The 22,518-nt window shown below is 32.7% G+C and overlaps 1 protein-coding gene across 1 annotated transcript; it reads left to right on the forward strand.

The window, feature by feature from the left end:
- The first annotated feature begins 4,767 nt into the window (after positions 1-4,767).
- LOC139862972 (alpha-glucan water dikinase, chloroplastic-like) lies at positions 4,768-15,048 on the forward strand. Its single transcript, XM_071851608.1, has 32 exons — positions 4,768-5,166; positions 5,527-5,571; positions 5,680-5,780; positions 5,857-5,935; positions 6,063-6,154; positions 6,270-6,423; positions 7,174-7,512; positions 7,593-7,700; positions 7,801-7,899; positions 8,008-8,142; positions 8,234-8,322; positions 8,433-8,567; positions 8,678-8,840; positions 8,918-9,007; positions 9,098-9,283; positions 9,393-9,455; positions 9,524-9,583; positions 9,661-9,720; positions 9,810-9,962; positions 10,049-10,132; positions 10,768-10,944; positions 11,053-11,159; positions 11,465-11,678; positions 12,129-12,232; positions 12,415-12,547; positions 12,673-12,798; positions 12,924-13,034; positions 13,281-13,379; positions 13,493-13,666; positions 14,182-14,274; positions 14,521-14,636; positions 14,801-15,048. The coding sequence occupies exons 1-32, from the start codon at positions 4,909-4,911 to the stop codon at positions 15,003-15,005; spliced, it is 4,152 nt and encodes a 1,383-aa protein (XP_071707709.1). The 5' UTR covers positions 4,768-4,908; the 3' UTR covers positions 15,006-15,048.
- The last annotated feature ends 7,470 nt before the right edge of the window (positions 15,049-22,518 follow it).

The raw sequence follows: 22,518 nt of genomic DNA on the forward strand, positions 1-22,518 counted from the left end.
AAAAGTTGGTCAACCATTCAGGAAAAAGCAAACAGAAAAAGCAGAAAAATTTGTCGGTTTGTGGCTTTTTGCGGACGACTTTAGTCGTCCGGATAGGCCCTGTCCGGAAAAATCATTTTTCTAGTAGTGTCAACACATTTGTATAATAATTCAATTAGATTTTAGCTAGTAATTGTTAGCATCGTTTTAGGTCAACCACCATGTACAACATATAAGCTCATAAGTTTCACATTATTCTAAAACCAATTAGTGATAGAGGGAGATTCCTATAAGCTTATATATGCACATTTGTTTCTTTCACTTTCCGACGTGTGACACAATGAACCGATTAACTCCAACAATCACCCCCTTAATCGATTCAATCCACGCTACTCCCACGAACGCGTTCAATACCATCTCGACTCACCCGGACCCTCGACCTCTTCCCCGGTCACGTCCACAGTCATCTCGTTTGAACCTCCATTACCATTTTGCACCGTCCACAAATCTGGGCTATAATCAGGCTCGGATACTATTTGTTAGCATTGTTTCAGGTCGATCACCATGTACAACATATAAGCTCAGGAGTTCTACATTATTCTAAAGCCAATTGGTGATAGAGGTGGGTTCCATAAGCTTATATATGCACATTTATTTCTATCACTTTTTGAAGTGGCACACAATGAACTTCTTAACTCCAATAGTAATATCAAAGGCACGGTGATTGAGTAAATGTTATAACGTAAAACATACATATCTATAAACGCTCACATCAGATCAGGCGAACATTTTTAGTTACTCTTTAAAAAAAATAGGGTTAGTAATTTTAGGGAAGAACAAGTTGTGCAAGCTTCACATTCAGATGAAGAAAGGTCAAAAGACGAATTTACCTTAACATGTAATGCACATGTATGGACTTAACATACTTATTTAACGAAAGTTTGATGGAGGGATGCTGATTGCAGATTTTTGAAAAACAAACGATTCTGAAAGCAAAAAAAAAAAAAATCGAGGGACTCCGTTAGCAATATGGGGTATAATAGAGAGACTAACTGAACAAAAAAGTCTTTAAATAGTGTATTATGTTTAATACAAAATTTATAACTAGTTAAATTTTGTATTAACTAAAAGAAATGAAAACATAAATTTCTGCTGATGTGGCACTAAGTTGTAATTACCGGTTGTCATGATAAACATCTTTTTGTCAAAATTTTAATTTGACATCAAAGGAGCAAGTTAAAAAAATTCAATTCTAAATGTTAGGATATGGAATGCTTTAAAAAAAAAATAAGCTTTGTTGAACGTGACTTCGTTATTTAACTGCCTTTTACGTCGTGTTTACGATTTTTTTTTTTTTGTTTTGAAATGGAAAGGAATGGAAAGGGGAGAATATTGATGGAAAAGAAAGTGATATATTATATTTTATGTGTATTATCGAGTTGTGAGGGAAGTAAAAGAATTGAAATAAGACTAATTACTTATTTAAAAACACACACACACACACACACACACACACACACACACATATATATATATATATATATATATATATATATATATATATGAGGCAGGTTTATACGAGAACCACAAAAAGGACGAGAACTGCGAGAACTCTTTAAGTACATGGTTTATATGCATTTATATTCAACAAATTGCATAAAGGGTTATCTAATGTTTATATCATTGGCAAAGAAATATTCACAATCATAAATTACATGTTCAATTGTGAATTATATGAAATGTTCGCATGTTACACAAATACATTTGCACATGTGAATGGGAAAATATATATTTAATTATATAGTTAAACTACAAGTGTTTTCAAAATATTTTTTATTCAATCTTACTCTCTATCAACATTTATATGTGATTCAACCTACTCAAATGTGAAAATCCTTCTAATTTAATGGTTCTCGAAGTTTTCGCCCCCTTTTTTTGTTCTCGTTTGAACTTTTGAATATATATATATATATATATATATATATATATATATATATATATATATATATATATATATATATATATATATATATATATATATATATATATATATTATTTGATATTATATATTATAATTTAATTTTTATGTTTATAATTTATTATTATAATTGGAATAAAAAATAACAAGTAAAGCTTATGGAGGAGTACATCTTTACATACATTAACATATTATTATAATAATAATTCATGAATATCTGGATGATTATAATCAACATCAAGTGCAACTATATGGGTATATGGAGTACCATATGTGAATGGAAGTCGAAAAAGTAACACAATAATAACAAATATAATAATATTTTAAATTTTAAATACGTGAAAACTCCTTTTCACTCTAATCATCATCTCATATTTGGACGGAGCACAATCTTAATAAAAAAGCTATATACTCCTCCTCAAACCCCCTTTTTTCCTTTAAAAAAATATTCAAGAATGCATTATTAGTCTTTTCTCCATTCAAATTATTTTCTTTCTTTCTCAAAAAAAAAAAAAAAAAACCCTCAAAGAATACAACGTTAATGCATATGTACAAATGTACAATTTTCTTATAAGCAATTCTTATATCAGTGACAAATATGTTAGAGCTAATCGGTTTATGTATCTCACATAGAAAAAAATAAATGCTTGTATATAAGTTTAGGGGAACCTCCTTTTATCACTAATTGTTTTTAGAATAGCAGGTAACTCTTGAACTTATATGTAAGATATGGTGGTGGAAAAATCGAGAGTAAATGAATAGGTCTAGGATTAAAAAGCCACATTATATATTACGAGTACATTAACAAAATCTAATCAATTTGTATGTTCCACATTATATTATACCTATATTCTAAAAGACAAAGGCCAAATGAATAGTACCGGGTTATTTTCGCCTTTTTGCTTTTTTTTTTTTTTCCAAATTCAACCACAAACCACCCTACACTTTATCCAAAAAATTAAATCCACCCGGGGGTAAAGTGTCAATTAACCATTCTCATAAAAAATCTTAAACAAACTCCACCCAAATATTCAACGGGCCATATCTTCGCACTCGCAACGAGTTAAATTTTCCCGCCACCATCGTTAAACTCGAAATAATTTTAGGAACACAATGTCACTTGCTATACGCAAAACGGGAGCTTTTTAAAAAACGCTAAATATTTGGGGTACTTTTCATACACGTTAATTCCCCGTTAAATTTTTAAAAGTCGACAACTCTATAGCGAAATGCGGAGATGCACATATATTGTTAATTTTAAATAACATTTAAATTTTTCACGGGTTATACCTTTTAGTTCGACTCGAGTTGCGTTTCAACAACATCATCGTTAGCCACAAAAAAAATTTACACACTAAACGCAATAAAATACATTAAAAACCGAACCCCCGGCGCGAAGCGAGGGTTCGAACACTAGTTGAAACTGGAAAGAAACAGATGCTTTTATAATATTTACATATTCCAAATAGAAAAGGATGGATATTGTCTTGTACGAAAAAGCAATATACTCCGTTTTATTATTTGACAAGATTGACGTTGTCCAATTACATGTGCATTTCTTAGCCACTAATATGGTTTCAAAATATCCAATGCAAATGTCGATAACGGGCCCTGCGGCCTGGCCCATGCTAATTTGAGGAAATCTATGGAATTCGCACGTGATAAAAGCTTGCTTAACCAAGATCGTAATACACACGTATTCACTACTTTACTTTTTCTCAAATCCCCATCTAACTTTTGGTAACTGTACATTATCTGCTTCTATCTATTACTAAATATATACAACCCCCCTTAGCTTGAAATTGTTGATAACATTAGTCATTCTTTCATCAATAAGTTAAAATTGCATTTACAATCAGGAACGTCAATGGTCACCTTCAGTAGATATCCACTCAATCCATCTGATTTTAATGGATATGAATAATTTTAAATGGATATAATACGAATATGGATGAACTAAAATGGATATGAATGAAAAATTTCATCCATGAATATATCCATTAACATCCGAAATAAATATATAAATATAGATGTATACATACACATTACTATTACAAATGTATTTATTGTTATACATACATTTTGCTTGCAGCTATATAATAAATTAAATATTGTATATTATAATAAAACACGTATATCTAACATAATAAAAAATACAAATTACATATATAATTTGTCATAATATATGTTTGATAGTGTATTCAACAAAGTGTGTTCTATTTTCGACAGACATTACACGTTTTTTTTAATAAATTTCAATTATATCATGTTATATTTATTTTTGTTATATTATGTTTTTTGTTTTCATTGCATTTTTGAAAATATTATAAATTTTTTTGAATATCTAATAGATATCAATTAACTCGCTTAATCCATTGGATATGGATATGTATGAATGAACTAAAATTAAATGGATATAAATATAGATATGAATGAACAAAAACTAAATGAATATGAATATAGATACGACGTCATCCGATCCATTGTCATCCTATTTTCTACAAATAAATTTCATGTCGATTACACTTTGAACAAATATAGAGGGCTAGTTATGTCATTTTGACAAAATTGAAGACAATTATGCGCAAAATGTTAAAATAGATACTATATCTATTACACACACCGTCCAAATAACATTTTCTTTGTTTAATGGGTCGTACACCCTTCTAACCACACTCAACTAATCCTACTACTTCCCTCCACTCTGCCCAGATATTTTTTATTTTATTTTATTAATATTTTGTTTACATACCCATTCTATTCATTTTCTAAATCTCTATAATATTCTGAATTCCTGATCACCGGTACGATTTCATCAATCTCAAACCCTAACTCACTCCTAATTTCAAATAATTGAAAGTTACATTTCATGATTTCACATTTACGATTCATTTCATCAATGTATAAATGTGCATATATCTGTGTAAATTTTATGCTTACTAGTGTAGTGTATGCATAAACAGATATATCAGGATATGAGCAATTCGGTAGGGCACGGATTGTTACGGCCGACGGTTTTGGAGCATCAGATTAAATCAATTTGTAATGGAAATTGCGGCAATAGTTTGTTTTCGAATTCGCAGATACGGAAGTTATCGTCTAGCGACTTTCGTGGTCAGAGATTTAGTGCGAGGAAGTTGAAGTTACGGACAAATCGTATGGTTTCGAGTTATCCTAAAGCTGCATTAGCCACCGATCGAGCTCCTGAGGTACTCTGTTGTGTGTATTTACGGTTATTTAGTTAGATATCTATAAAATAAAAGCATTAAAACATATAAGTTAAAAACTGTTATGCATTAAGTTAGAGCTGAATAAAATGCATTAAGTTAAGCACATGCCATTGAAAAACGCTTACCAAGTCTATTATATTTCTGTTGTTGAAATGAGAATTGTGTTTGATGGATGTTTTTAGTCCGAGATCAAACCTCAGCTGCGTATATTGTCCTATCGAGCCAAATATTTGAATTTAAAACCATTTATACAACTACTCCTACTTAGAATATTTAATTTGAAGGTTTGTAATTACTAGTTGAGATGCACAGATTTCATAGAATCTTCTTTTTTTTTAGCAGTTGGGAAGAAGGTTCAAACTGGACGGAGATAGTGAGATGCAGGTATCTATAAATTAGAGAATTACTATTGCACGTTGCTCCCTGAATTAGTGGACAGTTTACTTGTAACATATCAAGTACTGAAACAAGTTCTACTTCTTATTGTTACAGGTCAATGTTAATGTTTCTTCTGTTGTGCTAGTAGAGATTCAGATAACTAATAGCAATGATAATCTATACTTACATTGGGGTGTTAAGCAGAATCAAAAAGAGTAAGTTGTGATTTTTTTGAATGTAGTTCTAGGTTTTATTTTGTTTAGGTCTCTAATCTTCTTTTTGTTTATGAAGGCAGTGGATGTTACCCAATCGTCGTCCTGAAGGGACTAAAGTCTTTAACGACCAGGCTCTTAGATCGCCATTAGTAAAAGTAGGTTATAGTTGAAATGTTATTTCCATTGTTGGATCCTTAACTGATTAAATAATACTGCATCTTTTTAGTGATATAGTATTTTGATTGATGCAAAATTTAACTTCTATTCGCTATTTTCTTCTAGTCTGGTTCGGATTCTTTCCTGAAAGTAGAGATTGATGATCCTGCAGTTGAAGCTATAGAATTTCTAATAGTAGATGAAAGACATAATCGATGGTAAGTCATTTTATTTTCACAAAGTCTGTTGTTGGAGTGTGTGTGTGTGTGTGTGTGTGTGTTTTTTTTTTTTTTTTCACACTAGTTAGTTCTCTAATACCCTCATTTTATGTAGGTACAAAGATAATGGTCAGAACTTTTATGTTAAGTTGCCTTTGGGAGAAAAACCAATTTCTAGTATTGGAGTTACAGAAGAACTTGTACAAATTCAAGCGTATCTGAGGTGGGAGAGGAATGGCAAAAAAACGTATACCCCTGAACAAGAAAAGGCTAGTTATCTTTGACACTTCAGAAATCTTATTTATATTTATTCAACATGTTAGGAGTCACTAATGGGGGATAGAATCCACCCACCCGATCATATCTGGACCACGTGTCAGGAGGAAACCCAAGTTTAACTGCCGAGAAGGCACAATTTAGTGAAAACCCCCTAGGAGAAACCCCAAATTAACTGTCCATAAGGCACAATCTGAAGATGACTCCACCTGGATTCGAACCCTCGATCCCCTGAAACCGGGTTACCCCGGAATACCACTGCTCTTTTTTTTTTTTTTTTTTTTTTAAGGCACAATCTGAAGATGACTCTGGTAGAATAAACATGAAAAACCTTTTTCGTTTACCCATTTACCATTTACACAAAAGATATTTTGGATCACTAAGTAGATATATAGGGTGGTTATTAACTTGCGCTTTTCATATTAGTACTTGTTTAAGGATATTATATCTGTACTGGGTAAAAAAAATTACTAAAATGGAAGCAGGTTGATAGTCGTCCAAAGTGTACTTAAAATGTAATAAAACTCTTATGTTCATACTATTAAGAGGAATTAGATCATTATACTAACTATATTTAACACATGTTAAATTATTTTTATACTGATTATCATCAAGTTGGCCTAACCTGAATGGCTAAATCCGTTCGGGTCCGTAGTCGAAGTTGGATATGTTCGTACTCACTACGTTCTACCTTTTGTTTTCCTCATTTTGTACTCTAAACTAACATGATGCCTTTATAACAGAAAGAATTTGAAGAAGCGAGAAAAGAATTGTTAAGGGAAATTGAAAATGGTAGTTCTGTTGATGAGTTAAGGAAGAAAAATACCAAATCAGACATACAAAAAAATATTAAAAATCAACTGGGAAAAAGAAATTACTCAACCCCTGAAAAAATAAACCGGAAAAAAAGAGATCTTATGCAACTTTTAAAGAAACCTACTCCAGTTTCTGCTAGGGAGGGAATCTCCTCAACACCGAAAACTTTGTCCGCACTACAAATATTCTACAAATTGATAGAAGAACAAAGTGATGTTAGTGTTTTGAACAAACAAACGTACAGAATTTATGATAAACAGCTTTTGGTAAGATCACTTTTGTTATGTTAATGTTACCTTGTAAAAAAACAAAAGCATAGGTTCTAAATACTTGATACGTCTACAAGGTACTTGCAACAGAGGCTTTCGGTAAGATCAGAGTTCATTTGGCGACGGACCTTATGGGCCCGCTCACTCTTCACTGGGCATTATCAAAGAATGCTGGCGAGTGGCTAGTAAGTTCTTACAGTTGTTTATTTTTTTATTCTTAAAATTTGTTGTGATTATTGTTTTATCAATATGATAAATTAATAATCTTTCACGTATATGTTTAAGACGCCACCTGCAGAATTGTTACCCGTAGGGTCCACTTCTTTAGTTAAGGCTGCTGAAACACTGTTTTCTACGGTATCCGTTGATGGTGCTACTAACAAGGTTAGTCAACTAAAACTTGTTTTGATTCTCTTACAAAACTTTTCGCTAAATTGAACAATCTACTACTTCTTACTATTTAATAATTATTTTCAATCTTATGCATAGTAGATACAGGCGTTTGAATTAGAGATTGAGGAAGGTAGTTTCGTGGGCTTGCCTTTTGTTCTTCGCGGTGAAAACTGGATTAATAATAATGATTCGGATTTTTATGTTGAGTTATCTGGACCCACGAAGCCGATAAAGGTTCCTCTTCTAGCTTATCTGAAAATCGGGGATTTTGTTGTAGCTCATTCGTTTACTAATTCGTATCAGTTATTAATTTTCCCCCATTAAGGATGTTGGTGACGGGAAAGGTACTGCCAAGGACTTGTTAGATAGAATTGCATCACTTGAAAGTGAAGCCGAACAATCTTTTATGCACAGGTTTGCACTTACAATTTCCTATATTTTTGTATAATATATCTATAGCTTAAATTTTGGAAAAAAAATTATCAATGCTAACAACTATCATATGTTTTTCCTGATCCTTGCAGATTTAATATTGCAGCAGATTTAATCGATGAAGCCAAAGATGCTGGTGAGTTAGGTGTTGCAGGATTTCTTGTATGGATGCGGTTTATGGCCACAAGACAGCTGGTTTGGAATAAAGCATACTGCGTAAAGCCACGGTAAACGTGGACCACATATTTGTGCCCGTTTAATATTTTTTTTTTTAGTTTTTTTTAATAATCGTCTGATCCAAAATTTAGTAAGATTTTTGTTCATGTGTTTGGTGCAGTGAGATAAGCCAAGCTCAGGCCCGACTCATACACAAACTCCAGAATATTTACAGTTCACATCCACAATATAGTGAACTTGTGCGTATGATCATGTCAAGTGTTGGACATGGTGGTGAAGGGGATGTCGGGCAGCGTATCCGGGATGAAATATTGGTTATCCAGGTACACATAATTTTTTAACCATTTTCATTTTTTAATTTTCCATAATGTTGATATCCAACAATTATGTCCAAATGTAGCAAAAAAATAAGTGCAAGGGAGGAATGATGGAGGAATGGCATCAAAAGTTGCATAATAACACAAGCCCTGATGATGTAATAATATGTCAGGTATAGAGTATTCCTAGCTTATTTATTTTTAAAACCTATGTTGTGTCACAAACAATCAACTACTAGTATTAAGTATATACGTCTTTGCAGGCATTAATGGATTATATTAAAAGTGACTTGGACATCAGTGTATACTGGGAGACACTGAACACAAATGGAATAACAAAAGAACGACTTCTAAGTTACGATCGGGCAATTCATAATGAGCCAAACTTCTCGAGAGACCAAAAGGAGGGCCTTTTGCGTGATCTTGGGAGCTACTTGAAAACATTAAAGGTTTAAGTTATTTCTGACATGTTTTTTTTTTTTTTTTTTTTTTTTTTTTATTTCTGTCCTAACTTTGGCAGACTTTTAAGAACCTCCATTAATGTTCTTCTTTGTGCAGGCTGTTCATTCAGGTGCAGATCTTGAGTCTGCTATTTCAAACTGCATGGGTTATATAGCTGAGGTAGTGTCAATATCTACCTTTTTTATTTTAGCACAATGGGAGACTTAGTCGTTTATTGTTTTTCTTAGGGAAGAGGCATGGTTGGTGTGACAATAAAACCTATGTCTGGCTTACCATCTGGTTTTCAAGTAAGTTTTCTTAGGATGCAGCCATTTTCTTCTTCAATTATGGGGATATTTTTTTCGACTCACAAATGGTCATATAGGAATTGCTGCAATTTGTCCTAGAGCATGTTGAAGATAAGAATGTGGAACCCTTGCTTGAGGTACTAGAGTTTTATCTTTAGTTGAATAGTGTAATCTTTAGTTTTCTTTAAATAATAATAACATAATCTATGTTTTTTTTTTTAACTAGGGACTGCTAGAGGCACGTGAGGAACTGAAGCCATTGCTTTCTAAGTCAGATAACCGTCTTCAGGATCTTCTGTTTTTGGACATTGCACTAGATTCTAATGTAAGGATAGCCATTGAAAGAAGTTATGAGCAGTTGAAGAATGCTAAACCAGAAGTAAGTTCTGTGTTGGAAAATGTTATTATCATTTTTTAAGTTTGCGTTACATCTCCTCAAGTTTGTTAATTTTCATTATTCCACAGAAAATTATGTATTTCATCACTCTTCTTCTTGAGAACCTCGTACTTTCATCGGATGACAATGAAGATCTGATCTATTGCTGGAAGGTAATGTTAAAAATATGTTCAGTTATACTCGTCTATCATTCTTTAGATGGAAAGCTTATGCAGGCAAATGCAGATGACTGTACATGCATGCATATTAATGTAAACGCATATAATATATGCAATGTTGTAAAACTCCCTGATTAATGACGATTACTCCTTTTTAGGAATCGGCTGATCCGATTTTCCAAAATCCGAGTAATTAATTGGTCAATATCGGTCAATGGGTCAAATTCTGATTTAATTAGGCAAAATCGCTCAAAGTCGATATCGGTCAACATTTATTTATAAATTTAAAAAGTAGAATTTTAGAGTTCTTGTACAAATGAAGATTATGTTTATCTTTATAGATTTCTTGTATATTTACGCATAAAATTTGTAATTTATGATTTAAATGTATAAAAAGTCCAATCCAATTACTCCCTAAGTTGTCGATTACTCCTTTAAAAGTCCTGACCGAGTACTCCCCTAGTAGCAGAGGCGGAATATTAATTAATTTTTTACTAACTAATAAGGTTTTTTAGGTGTTTTCGCCCTTTCACTAGTCTTGCCGATCTGTGGTCGGGTTCAAGTTCCGCCACTGCGATTTTTTTGCAACCTTGAATATATGTACAAACATCTGATTATATGTTTTGCAGGGATGGAATCGAGCACTCACGATGGTGAAAACAGGGGAAAACGATTGGGCATTATTTGCTAAGTCTGTTCTTGATAGGACTCGCTTAGCACTTGCTACCAAGGGAGAGTTGTACCATCAACTATTGCAACCTTCTGCTGAGTACCTTGGAGCACTACTTGATTTGGATCAATCGGCGGTATCATGTCACACAATTACTTAATTTTACTTTTTGGTTATTTTTGGGATAATTTTTTCGTTTACGACAATGTATCAAATTCAAATCTTATACTTAGTATGATTATAGGTAAGCATTTTCACTGAAGAAATGATTCGTTCTGGATCAGCTGCTTCTTTATCGTCACTGGTCAATCGACTTGATCCTGTTCTTCGTGGTGTGGCTAATCTGGGGAGGTTGGTCTCGTTGTCTTTTATATTTGGTTGATTTAGGTTTAGTGTTTTAATTCAGTGTTGATATTGGTGTGTGTACTTAGATGTTTAAGCAAATAGACTTGAACAAAGGTAATAACTAAGATTGCATATAAATTGATGTATATAATAAACCTTACAATTACTCAAAAGGATTTCCATAGAAAATGTATAATAATAAGTTACTGCACAGTTAACAAAACTTATTCTGAAAACGTATCAAAAGATATCAAAATTAAAAGCCATATTAAAAGATCAAAGTTGATTAGTAAAAAAAACTGTGTGAACAGCTGGCAGGTTATAAGCCCGGTCAAAGCTGTTGGATACGTAGTGGTGGTTGATGAGTTGCTTTCTGTTCAAAACAAATGTTATCAAGTGCCAACTATTTTAGTGGCAAATAAGGTGAGCGGAGAAGAGGAAATTCCTGACGGTGCAGTTGCTGTACTCACACCAGACATGCCAGATGTCCTGTCTCACGTTTCTGTTCGTGCCAGAAACAGCAAGGTAACTACTTCATTTACCTAACCTTGGCGCTTGCCCGTTTAATCAGTGTGTCAATATTAACCCAATAAATCCTAAATGGTTTGGTTTGGTTATTTATTATTAGCATTATTATTATTATTATTATTATTTTTAATCTCAAACGGGTCATTGAAGGAGTCAGCCGAGTCATATAATGTGTACAACTTCCAGATACATCTATTCAAGGATTTATATATCACCTTTTATTGTGTTAACCTTTTATTGTGTTATTGTTGCAATTTTGACTTGATGCAATAATTATTCATTTGAAAATTTGAAAAAATTGTAAATTGGTTATGGTTTACCTTACTCGGTCCGTTTTGACCCTTATTAAAAGCTTTTTTGTTCCAACTAGAAACTGTTTTTCCGCGTACCCAGCCCGCCAATTTTATCATTTCTAACCTTTAGAGATGATCGCGTTGTCCTTGACAGGTTTGCTTTGCAACATGTTTTGATCCCGATATTTTGAACGATCTTCGAGCAAAAGAAGGGATACTGTTGAACCTAAAACCTACATCAGCTGATATTACTTACTGGTAATTCTCCTAATTGAAATATATTTTGTAGTAAAAATTCCATTATTGTGTCAGGGAATCTGATTATCTCCTACTCAATCGTATTAATATTTAATTCTTAAGTGTACAAATTTTAATGAAATGAATGCAATGACCCGTAACATGAAAACCTCACTCTCTAGTCCCTGTGTTTGCGATTTTAGTGAGGTGAAAGAAGATAACCTAACACAATCAAACAACTTGGAAGAAGTCGGTTTATCGCCAACTATACAGTTGGTCAAAAAGGAGTTTAATGGTAAATATGCCATATCATCAGATGAATTCACGAGTGAAATGGTTAGGCTTATGAACTCATATTTATATTCCATTTACCTAGCAAAATATTTTTTTATATAAAATCTTTTAATTTAGTATATATAACCGTTCACTTTTGTAATTCACTTTGTTATAATGTTCCTAAGGTTGGAGCTAAGTCGCGTAACATTGCATACCTTAAAGGTAAAGTCCCATCCTCGGTTGGCATTCCTACATCAGTTGCACTACCTTTTGGAGTTTTCGAGAAAGTTCTGTCTGATAAAATAAATCAGGTCATCACATATGAAAACTTATATATATTGTTTTGTCTTGCATTTTTTTAAGTTAATCTGCAAATTTTTATCCTATTATTAGACAACATTATAAGATTTTTTTTAACATTGCACTAATTAAGCAGGGAGTGTCAGAAAAACTGCAAATATTGAACAAACAATTGGTAACGGGAGAATCTGATGTCCTTAGGGAGATTCGCATGACAGTTTTGGATCTTTCTGCACCACACCAGCTGGTATTATTTCTTGTGTTTGAGTATTGGAATGTTATATAAATTGGAATTTTTATGATTTCTTAATGCATACAAGTTGTTTGGCCTTCTCCTCTCCTGACTTATTCAATTTTCTAATGCATGAAATATAATGTCCTATGGACATGTATATATAGGCAAATTCCTGAACCTTGTAACTATTGTATCTTCAATTTAAATCATTTATTACTGCGAATATTATCCTGTGTGATTATGTATTTCACTGTTAAGGTACAAGAATTGAAAACTACAATGCAACGCTCGGACATGCCCTGGCCCGGTGATGAAGGTGAAGAAAGATGGGAACAAGCATGGACGGCTATAAAGAAGGTTAGAAACAACTCTGTACTACTATCACTGAAAAAAACTAGATGTTATTCATACCACAAACCAATTTAAATCTAAATGGGTTTATATTCCCACCTCTAATTTTCTTTCATCAGGTTTGGGCTTCAAAATGGAATGAGAGAGCATACTTTAGTACAAAAAAAGTGAAGCTAGACCATGACTTCCTTTGTATGGCTGTTCTGGTACAAGAAATTATAAATGCTGATTACGCGTTTGTTATTCATACCACGAACCCCTCTTCAGGCGATTCGTCGGAGATATATGCCGAGGTTATTTCATTCTACTGCTTTCCTTATTTTATCCAAATCAGTTTTAACCTGGTCAACAACTACTTGCTTTCCATCTAGCTAACTGGTTGGTTTAGCTAGAAAATTAACGGTGGCTCGTGTTTGGTAACAGGTTGAAACATGTAGCTTTGGGGGATGACAGAAACACTTATTGTTGAAAGTTTTCTATAAACAATCAACCTGTCAAATATGATCACAAGAGAGAAATATTAATTCAATTTTAATTAGTTATAATATAATACAAGGAGAACAACATATTAAACTAAAAGATTAACTTGTTTATGCACTAAAAATACACCATGAGTGGCTTTCAACCCCGTTTCTTTTTTAGCAAATTCTTTTATTTCACCTATTAGATATCGAATGAAAACTTTATTGACCCATTCATAAGTATAACGGGTCAAAACTGCCATATCAATGCCCAATTGGATCAGATGTGCATATACCAATTATATTATGTACGTGTTCTTTAACTTTTAACTGCTCCTTTCTATCAGGTGGTAAAAGGACTTGGGGAGACGTTGGTAGGAGCTTATCCAGGTCGCGCGTTGAGTTTCATTTCCAGGAAGGACAATCTTGACTCCCCAAAGGTATGCACCACAATATTTCTAATCTATTATTTCGTACCCTCTGATTTTGAGGTCATAGGTTCGAGTCATGTTTAGGACATTATTCGAATAAAATTATGTAGGGTGCGTGAGTTTGCCGTTCTAAAAAAAAAAAAAAAAAGTTTATAGTTTTTTCAAATCCATTCCAGAAAAAAATCATGCATAACCAGCTATGTTTTAATATGATCATAATTGTAAATATGTCATGTTCCCTCCAAATTATTTCAGGTTCTTGGGTACCCTAGCAAACCCATTGGTCTTTTTATAAGGAGATCCATTATCTTCCGATCTGACTCCAATGGTGAAGATCTAGAAGGCTATGCTGGTGCAGGACTTTATGATAGGTAAAGTTATACTTAATTGACTACATTTGACCAAAAAGATAATGCTTGAACATCACAATCACAATTTTTTTTTTCAGCAGTTAAAAAGAAAACAACCACAAATTTTTAAGCTTCAAGATCACAATTCAAATATAGCTCAAGTTTTAACCTTTTTTTTTTTTCAGTGTCCCTATGGATGAAGAAGACAAGGTTATCCTTGATTATTCATCAGACCCATTGATCGTAGATGCGGACTTTCAGAAATTAATCCTTTCAACAATTGCCCGAGCAGGAGATTCTATTGAAAAGTTATATGGGACTCCACAAGACATTGAAGGTGTTATACGAGATGGAAAAATCTACGTCGTTCAAACAAGACCGCAGATGTGATCCTCATCATATAAAGGATTCTTGTGGAGTCTTATAACATACAAGTAAACAAGTAAATACACTATTTCTTAATTATACCACAGAAAATTACTTTCAGAAAATAATCAACTGTCTAATAACAATAATGTATATGTATATGTATATGTATATGTATTTGCCACAAATGTTATATGTAACATTAACTTGACCTAAGTTTGTGTCCCATCATATACATATAAGTGGATTACACAAATGCATTAGCTAAGTAAGGTCGACCCCAATTCGTACAAGCTAACACGCGGGCGAGGTTGAAGGGGTCTTGCGCAACCTTCTTATTATCGAAAGCGCAACTTTTGAGGATTTTGCAGTTTTTTCTTCTACAGTACCTCGACGTGACATGAGCGTGAAAGGGAATTGATAAGAACTACGAAATAAATATGCGAACCGGATTTGATTCCATCTTACTGAAATAGTCTTAGTCTACCAACGAAATAAAGACTTGGCTATCCATCGTTTACTGTGGGCACGATAACTGGTACACCAGGATCCTTGAGTAAATGGATTCTTATTCGAAAAATGCATCACCGCATGGATAATCTCAGTATACTTGGACCAATTTTCAAAAGGAACAATTTTTTCATATATTTTATGTTTTTCTATACATTAAGATAGTATTACTAGTTGAAAGTTAAAACTACATTTTTTCGTTTTTTTAAATAAATATAAAATAATAAATATAAATATAAATAAATATTCTCAACATTTCAAAACTAAAAATATAAAGTTGAAAAATGACAAGCTGAATTAAAATCTCTATCTGGGCCAGCTATGTATAAAGCCCAATTTCTCTATGGTCAATATCTAGTGTCCACTTCCACTACAACTTGTTCAACTTCACTATATATAATCACTAATGGAAGTATGCAACCTTTCATTTCTTTCACAAGTTGCTATAATGACCATTTTGACAACAAAAAAAAAAAAAAAAAAAAAAAAATTGGTTTATCCAAAAAAAAAAAAAAAAAAAAAAATATTTTGACTCGTCCATCTCTCAACTTTTACAGACCTACACAAAATTGTCCGTGTTACAAAAATTAGGCAGTGTAAATAGATATCAAAAAAGTCGACTTATAAGGTTTTAAAAGATGTTTTTTTATCGATGGTTATTATAAATAATTTCTTTTTCACTATTAGTAAGTAAGTTATAAGATTTTTTCATGTTCTGCTTATTCGAAAAAGCGAGATATACAACACTAACTCTACTATATGCAGCCCATTAGATTTATATTTCACTGTTATTGTCTCAATTCTCAATAGTTGGTAATTATTAGTAAGTTATAAGGTTTTTTCATGTTCTGCTTATTCAAAAAAGCGAGTTATACAATACTAACTCTACTCTATGCAGCCCATTAGAATTATATTTCACTGTTCAACAGTTTGGTAATTATTTTAGTGAAACTCTAATACTCAATTCAAAATTTAAAAATTGAACCATTCAAATAACATTCATATTTTCTAACTCTTTTATTGGTCAATCTATTATAAAAAGATTGCTATATTAGTAACCTACTCATGGAAATGTAAATTGTGGTCGGAAAATTCTGACTCGCGTCATCATTACTATTAAGATTGAAGTTATAATTGTGGGTGTCACTTGTTAAATATGAAGCAATAAGATGTTTTCATACGATGTAGTTAAGATGAGAGACATCATGATACGATACAATGTTCATGGGCTCGTGGCCCATTAAGACTATTCTCCGAGCATGCCAAAGTAAGGAGTAAAAATATACTTATTACTATTTGTAAATTTTGTTATGAAGGTACTAAAAGAATATTAACTATTTTTTGTATTAAAATAACACAAAAAAACATTATTTCAATGTTAAATCTAAATACTACACTATTTTAGCGTAGTGGTAATTGTGTTTAGTACTGTTGAAAACGTATAATAATATAATATATACAGTATATATAATAATAAGTAGATGTATTAAAATAATACCGTCATCGTATATTTCTGATTGATACTCTTTAATATAATAATATATACTATATTATTAATTATATAACCACGCAGGCTTGCCTAAGTGGCACCGAGTTAACTAATGAAGCACAACACCCGGGTTCATTCCTGGCTATGCCAAATTGTTCAAAAAAAGAGTGACTAAAGGGTGCGCATAATGCACAATTCACTCGGTACCAGGTCTCGCGCTAGGAAGGCTTGATTACCAGAGGTTTTACCTTCTATGGGGAGCCAATGTGTTCGTTCGTAGGAAAGTTTCCTCGCTTACTAAAAAAATATTATTAATTATATTTTGTATCTTAAATAACTTTAAAAACATTTATTTTACACATTTGAAATAATTATTTCTAGTGCAACCTCAAAATATTACGAGTACTTTTTTACACTTAATATAGTAAAATTTTGCACATCTAAATACTAGACACAATAGAAATACTCTAAATAATTCGACCTAATTTATATTGTTAATTTGTTATACGCTTGTTGTATAACGTTAAAAATACAAATGCAAGTGGAACTTTACGATTACTATTCAATTTTTCAAGCTTTTAACTTCATACCATTTTAAGTCTTTCAATGCATATCACTAATAGATACTACCTCCGTCTCATTCCAATAGGCTAGTATTCTATTTTGGGTTGTCCCATTCTGATAGTCCACTTCCATAAATAGAAAGATGATATTTCATTGGTGGATTTGGAGAGAGAAGATATTTCATTAGTGGAGAAATGAAGTTAATGGGATTTCCTAAAACTACGTGTTTTTTATCTGTGAACTATTAGAATGAGACGGAGGTAGTACTATACTAGCACTAACTTTGTATTCCAAAGTATAAACTATTTGAACATTCTTTTAAGTTAAAAAGGTGTTGGTTTTCACCTTTTTAAATGATGTCAATTAAATAAAATAACGACATAATCATTGTCTAACATTACACACATTCATGGTCAGAAACTTTACCTCTTTCCCATTAATCCTTTTCAAGATACCCTTATAAACACACATATGTTAGCATACACATATATATGATGTCAGTTTGTACTTTGTGAACTAAAACTCATTTTGTGAGATTAAATTTGTACTCAAATATCAAAGATATCGTGTCGGTTACATTCTTAACATTCTTCCATCATTGGGTTGCCCCTATTTTGATGTATATGTCTAATGCCTAATGTCTAATGCCTAAGTCTCATTTGATAATCCTTTTATTAAAGATAAAACTCTAAAATTATAATCTATACGGATTGAACTTATTAACTTAAATTTTCACTAAAAATTCCCAAAGTCTCAACTATCAAGCTATCACTTGGGATTATGATAACTATATATAATATAAGTTATATAATATAATAATACTTTAAGTAATTCGTTTATAAAACATATAAAGCATATAAATATTAATATTAATATTATAATTATATGAATATGAATGAATGAATATGAAAATGATTTCTGTTACTTTAATATATATGTTTCTATTTTTGTGGTTAATTATAGCGCCTCTTATGATATGAATTCACAATTTATTTATTTATTTTTTTATTATTATCAGCGCCACTTTTACATGTATAATATTATATACAAAATTCGATATATTTGTAATTCCGAATATAATTTCACTTTATAGATTTTTTATGATCAACATGTGGCCGTGTGTATAAATGGTGTGTTTGCTTGTAAACAAATATTACGATAACGTTTTCCTTCTAATATTTATATATATATATATATATATATATATATATTTTTAATATACACGGTTGAATATTCAAAAGAAAACTTATGAGTTTGAGAATTCTCCCAAAAGTTAAATGAATTTATCACCTTAACTTTATCTTATTCTAAAGACTAGATGCTTCAATGTAAGATTACTTGTTCTTCCACTTTATGGATTCTTTTTGGTTGGTAAGTAACGAAAACTTAACGCTAAAGATGAATATTTTTGCAGTACCATCATATATGTTGACATATCTTTTGTGGTATATCTTCAAATAATGTTTATTATTCTATTTTTCTATTTGTATAAAAATATCACATGAAATATAAAGAATTCTTACAATTGGAGCAGCAGGGGCGTCCCGTCGATTTTAATTTTTTATATGGGCCCTGTTCAATCAACAAAAAATATGCATTTTGTATATACAAAAATTAGGTTAAGTTTTTCATTAGTACTAAATATTTTTGAATTATGGGCCCCTCGGGATTATGGGCCCTGTACAAGCGCACGTGTTGCACGCCCTCAAATCCGCCCCTGGAGCAGCTTAACGATGCAAATGTTTTGGCAAGAACATTATTTTTCGTTAGTTGTGTTTTACTACGGAGTACTAGCTAATAGCAAAAGGAATAATAATATATATTATATATTATATAATATAATATATAATATAATAGTATTATAGCATTTGAAAAAATAATCATCACTTTGCTTATCTATTGTGTCTACTTGGCATGAATGTCATTCATGATGAATTATATAGACAACCCGTCATGTTTCTAAGGAAGCTTTTGACCTCCAAATTTCATTTACTTGACCAATTTCAAGTATTTTAAGAATTCACTCATGTGCCCAAATAAAGCTAATCTTTTGGCTCTTGTGGGCCTTAATTATAAGTCTCTTTACTCTAATTCCCATTCTCATAATTAGAGGAATTTTGTCTACAACCTTTGCACTATCATTTTGTCATGAATTTTGGCATAACGGAAAAAGTTTTTCCCATTTAAACTACTCGAAGAGGCAAAATATGTTATTAATCGGTAATATGTATAAGAATTTGAAGATGGGTTATCTTGTACGATGTTTATATGTATTATTACGTATTAAATTAAATAAGTGTTCAAATGGTCGATGGGCCGGGCTTCCGTAGTATAGTTGCTTTCGAGGGGCTTTTTTGTTTTTTCAATAGGAAATTAGTCAAAATGCTCTCATTTCAAAACTGTTTAACAAAATGCCCTTAATATTTGAATATGTAAATATGACCTTTGCTCACGCATCACGCATCACGTATCACACATGATGTGTGTAAATTGATGTGTCATGCGTGTCACCGAGCATACTTGCTTTTAATGATATTATACTAACCAACACGCACAACGCATAGCGCAACACGCACAGTGCGTGTTGTTCGTGCGTGGTGCGTGTTTATAAGGATAAGATAAGGATATTCAGGATAAGATTTCCTGATTTTTTTTTTCGATTATCAAGATCTTAAAAGGCAAAACAGAGGTTCGAGAATCTTACTATTTTTTGAGTTTTTTTTTTGGTCAAGTATCAACACGTTAAAAGTCAAACTCAAGGTATTGAATGCATCATCAACCAACTTACTTTAGCATAACCACCACCAACAAACCTGCATGAGTACCACCATCACCGTAAAAAACAACATCACCAGCACCTGTTTAATGCACAAACGAATCGAGTCAGTGTGTATTTAAAGCTCGGTGCGAGCCACCGGGGGATTAAGTACATACTGACTCGATTCATTTGGCCTATGTCATCACATCAATCACCACCACCTCCTCATTCATCGACATTATGAAACCATCGTAGTCCAATACGCCCATAAGAAGCCATTAAGTATGTATTTAAAGTGGGGGTTAAATTGACGCTTACTACTAGCTTCGTTTGGGTATTCAAGGGACATCAATTACCACCATCACTACCAACAACAATATCATCACCACCACTTCCTCGTTAATCGCCATCACCACATTGTTACCCTAATATCGAATCCTTGTGCAACACGCACGCACACACAAGTTTGTTTATTACGTAGTGTGTGGCGCGTGTTGCCTGGTGCACGAAAACGTTCACTGTCTTAAAACCCGAATAAAAAATATGTTTCAGAAGCTTAAATATGGTAGAATTTTTCGCCTAAATGTAAACGAGGGTGCATTGCTTGCTAATCGAGTGGGTTTTGAAGGTTGGAACTGGAATTGGATTCGTACAGATAATGGTTCCCGTAATATGTCACTGGTTCGGGAGCTTGAGGCAGATTTAGGTGATGCCCACTTGTCCATAACAAATGACTCGTGGGATTGGGATATTTCAGACGATGAAAAATTAACAGTTAGCGATACTCACATCTTTTTGGATGACTGTTCTTTGCCGAGTTTTGAGGTATTAATGAGATGTATAAGGTTTCTCCCTCAAATATTAATATATTTAAGGAGAATTGCTTGCGATAGACTACCCACATGGGTGAACGATTTTGACCGAAGATTTTTGCTTGGTCTGAATAGATAGCGTGGTTTAATACATGGAAAGCCTCACTCAAAATCAAGAACAAATTGTATGTGATAGTCGCTACCTCGTTATGGCATATTTGGAGATACAAGAACAGTTATTATTTTTGCAGCCTCCCCGATGAATTAAGAGCTAATTTTCAACTCCATTCACAATTTTTCCTTTAGCTGGTATTGTAATAGAAGCAAATGTAATTTATGTTGAAACGGTTATCTTTCAAAGCCGCTGTAAGTATTTTTTGCCCTTCCCTAGTTGTTCATTGAGGAGGGTTCATTATTTAATAGAAGAATATTGACCGTTCAACCAACCCCCCCCCCCCCCCCCCCAGAAAATAAGCAAACACAACAAGACACAAACACAAGGGTAAACAAATAAGCAAAACCGAAGCCCAATACACTAATAAATGTCATCAACGTTGAATCTATTTAACTCTAGACCATGAATCTTCATCCCCTTCTTTGGTTTGACTTTAGCCTTACCATTATCATTCATCAATTTACCTTCCACTTTGTGGGCCTTAAAATTCTTCATTATTGTATCAAAGAAGCTGAAAGAGGAGACCACATCCGTCTTACCACCGTCGTCCAAAGCTGTCCCGACATCTGAACCAATAAAAGAATCCTCCATACCAAACAAAACACTCGGAGCCACAATATCGTCCTCTTCACCTTGATCTCGATGCACACAAGAATCCCTCTCGCTAGGCAATTTCGATTTAGATTTTTTCTTCGACTTATCTTTTTTCTTCAACACAACCAGTGGTGATGAAATATGTCGAAGTTATTTATATATATGAGACATTTTTGCTCCGTTGGTCCTTCAATTATACATGAATTTGCAATCCGAGTCCCTCAAGTTTTTTTTTGGATTGTCAAGTCCTTAAAATTGCAAATTTTGGCAATCCGAGTCCCTCCGTCAGTTTGCCGTCTAAATTAGCCGTTAGTGCCATCACGTGACTAAAACGTGATGGGTAAATCTGTCTTTTTGCATCGTAACCAGGTCTACTTTACATTCAAACAAGTTAGGTGCCTTCATTAACCACACCTCTTTCTCTTTCATCCCTCGTTTTTAACAAACTCAAAAGCAGATAGAGAACTTGTTCTCCATTGATCGATGGTTGAGAGCTGGGTTATTCGTTCACCAGATATCGAACAAAAAGATATAGATCAAGTATACGGTATGTTTGTCAAACCCTAATCGTCATCGTTGTATTTATTTTTAAATTTTGAACAGTAAAACCCTAAATCGTTTTTATTTTGCAGATG

Source organism: Rutidosis leptorrhynchoides, chromosome 8 (genome assembly GCF_046630445.1).
Source record: "Rutidosis leptorrhynchoides isolate AG116_Rl617_1_P2 chromosome 8, CSIRO_AGI_Rlap_v1, whole genome shotgun sequence".
Classification (NCBI taxonomy): domain Eukaryota; kingdom Viridiplantae; phylum Streptophyta; class Magnoliopsida; order Asterales; family Asteraceae; genus Rutidosis; species Rutidosis leptorrhynchoides.

Excerpts from the sequence above, each read along its gene's own strand:
- LOC139862972 (XM_071851608.1), top strand. The coding sequence starts at position 4,909 with ATGCATAAACAGATATATCAGGATATGAGCAATTCGGTAGGGCACGGA. Across the intron at positions 9,456-9,523 it reads GCATGGGTTATATAGCTGAG|GGAAGAGGCATGGTTGGTGT; the intron begins GTAGTGTCAATA and ends TGTTTTTCTTAG. Across the intron at positions 14,275-14,520 it reads ACAATCTTGACTCCCCAAAG|GTTCTTGGGTACCCTAGCAA; the intron begins GTATGCACCACA and ends AAATTATTTCAG.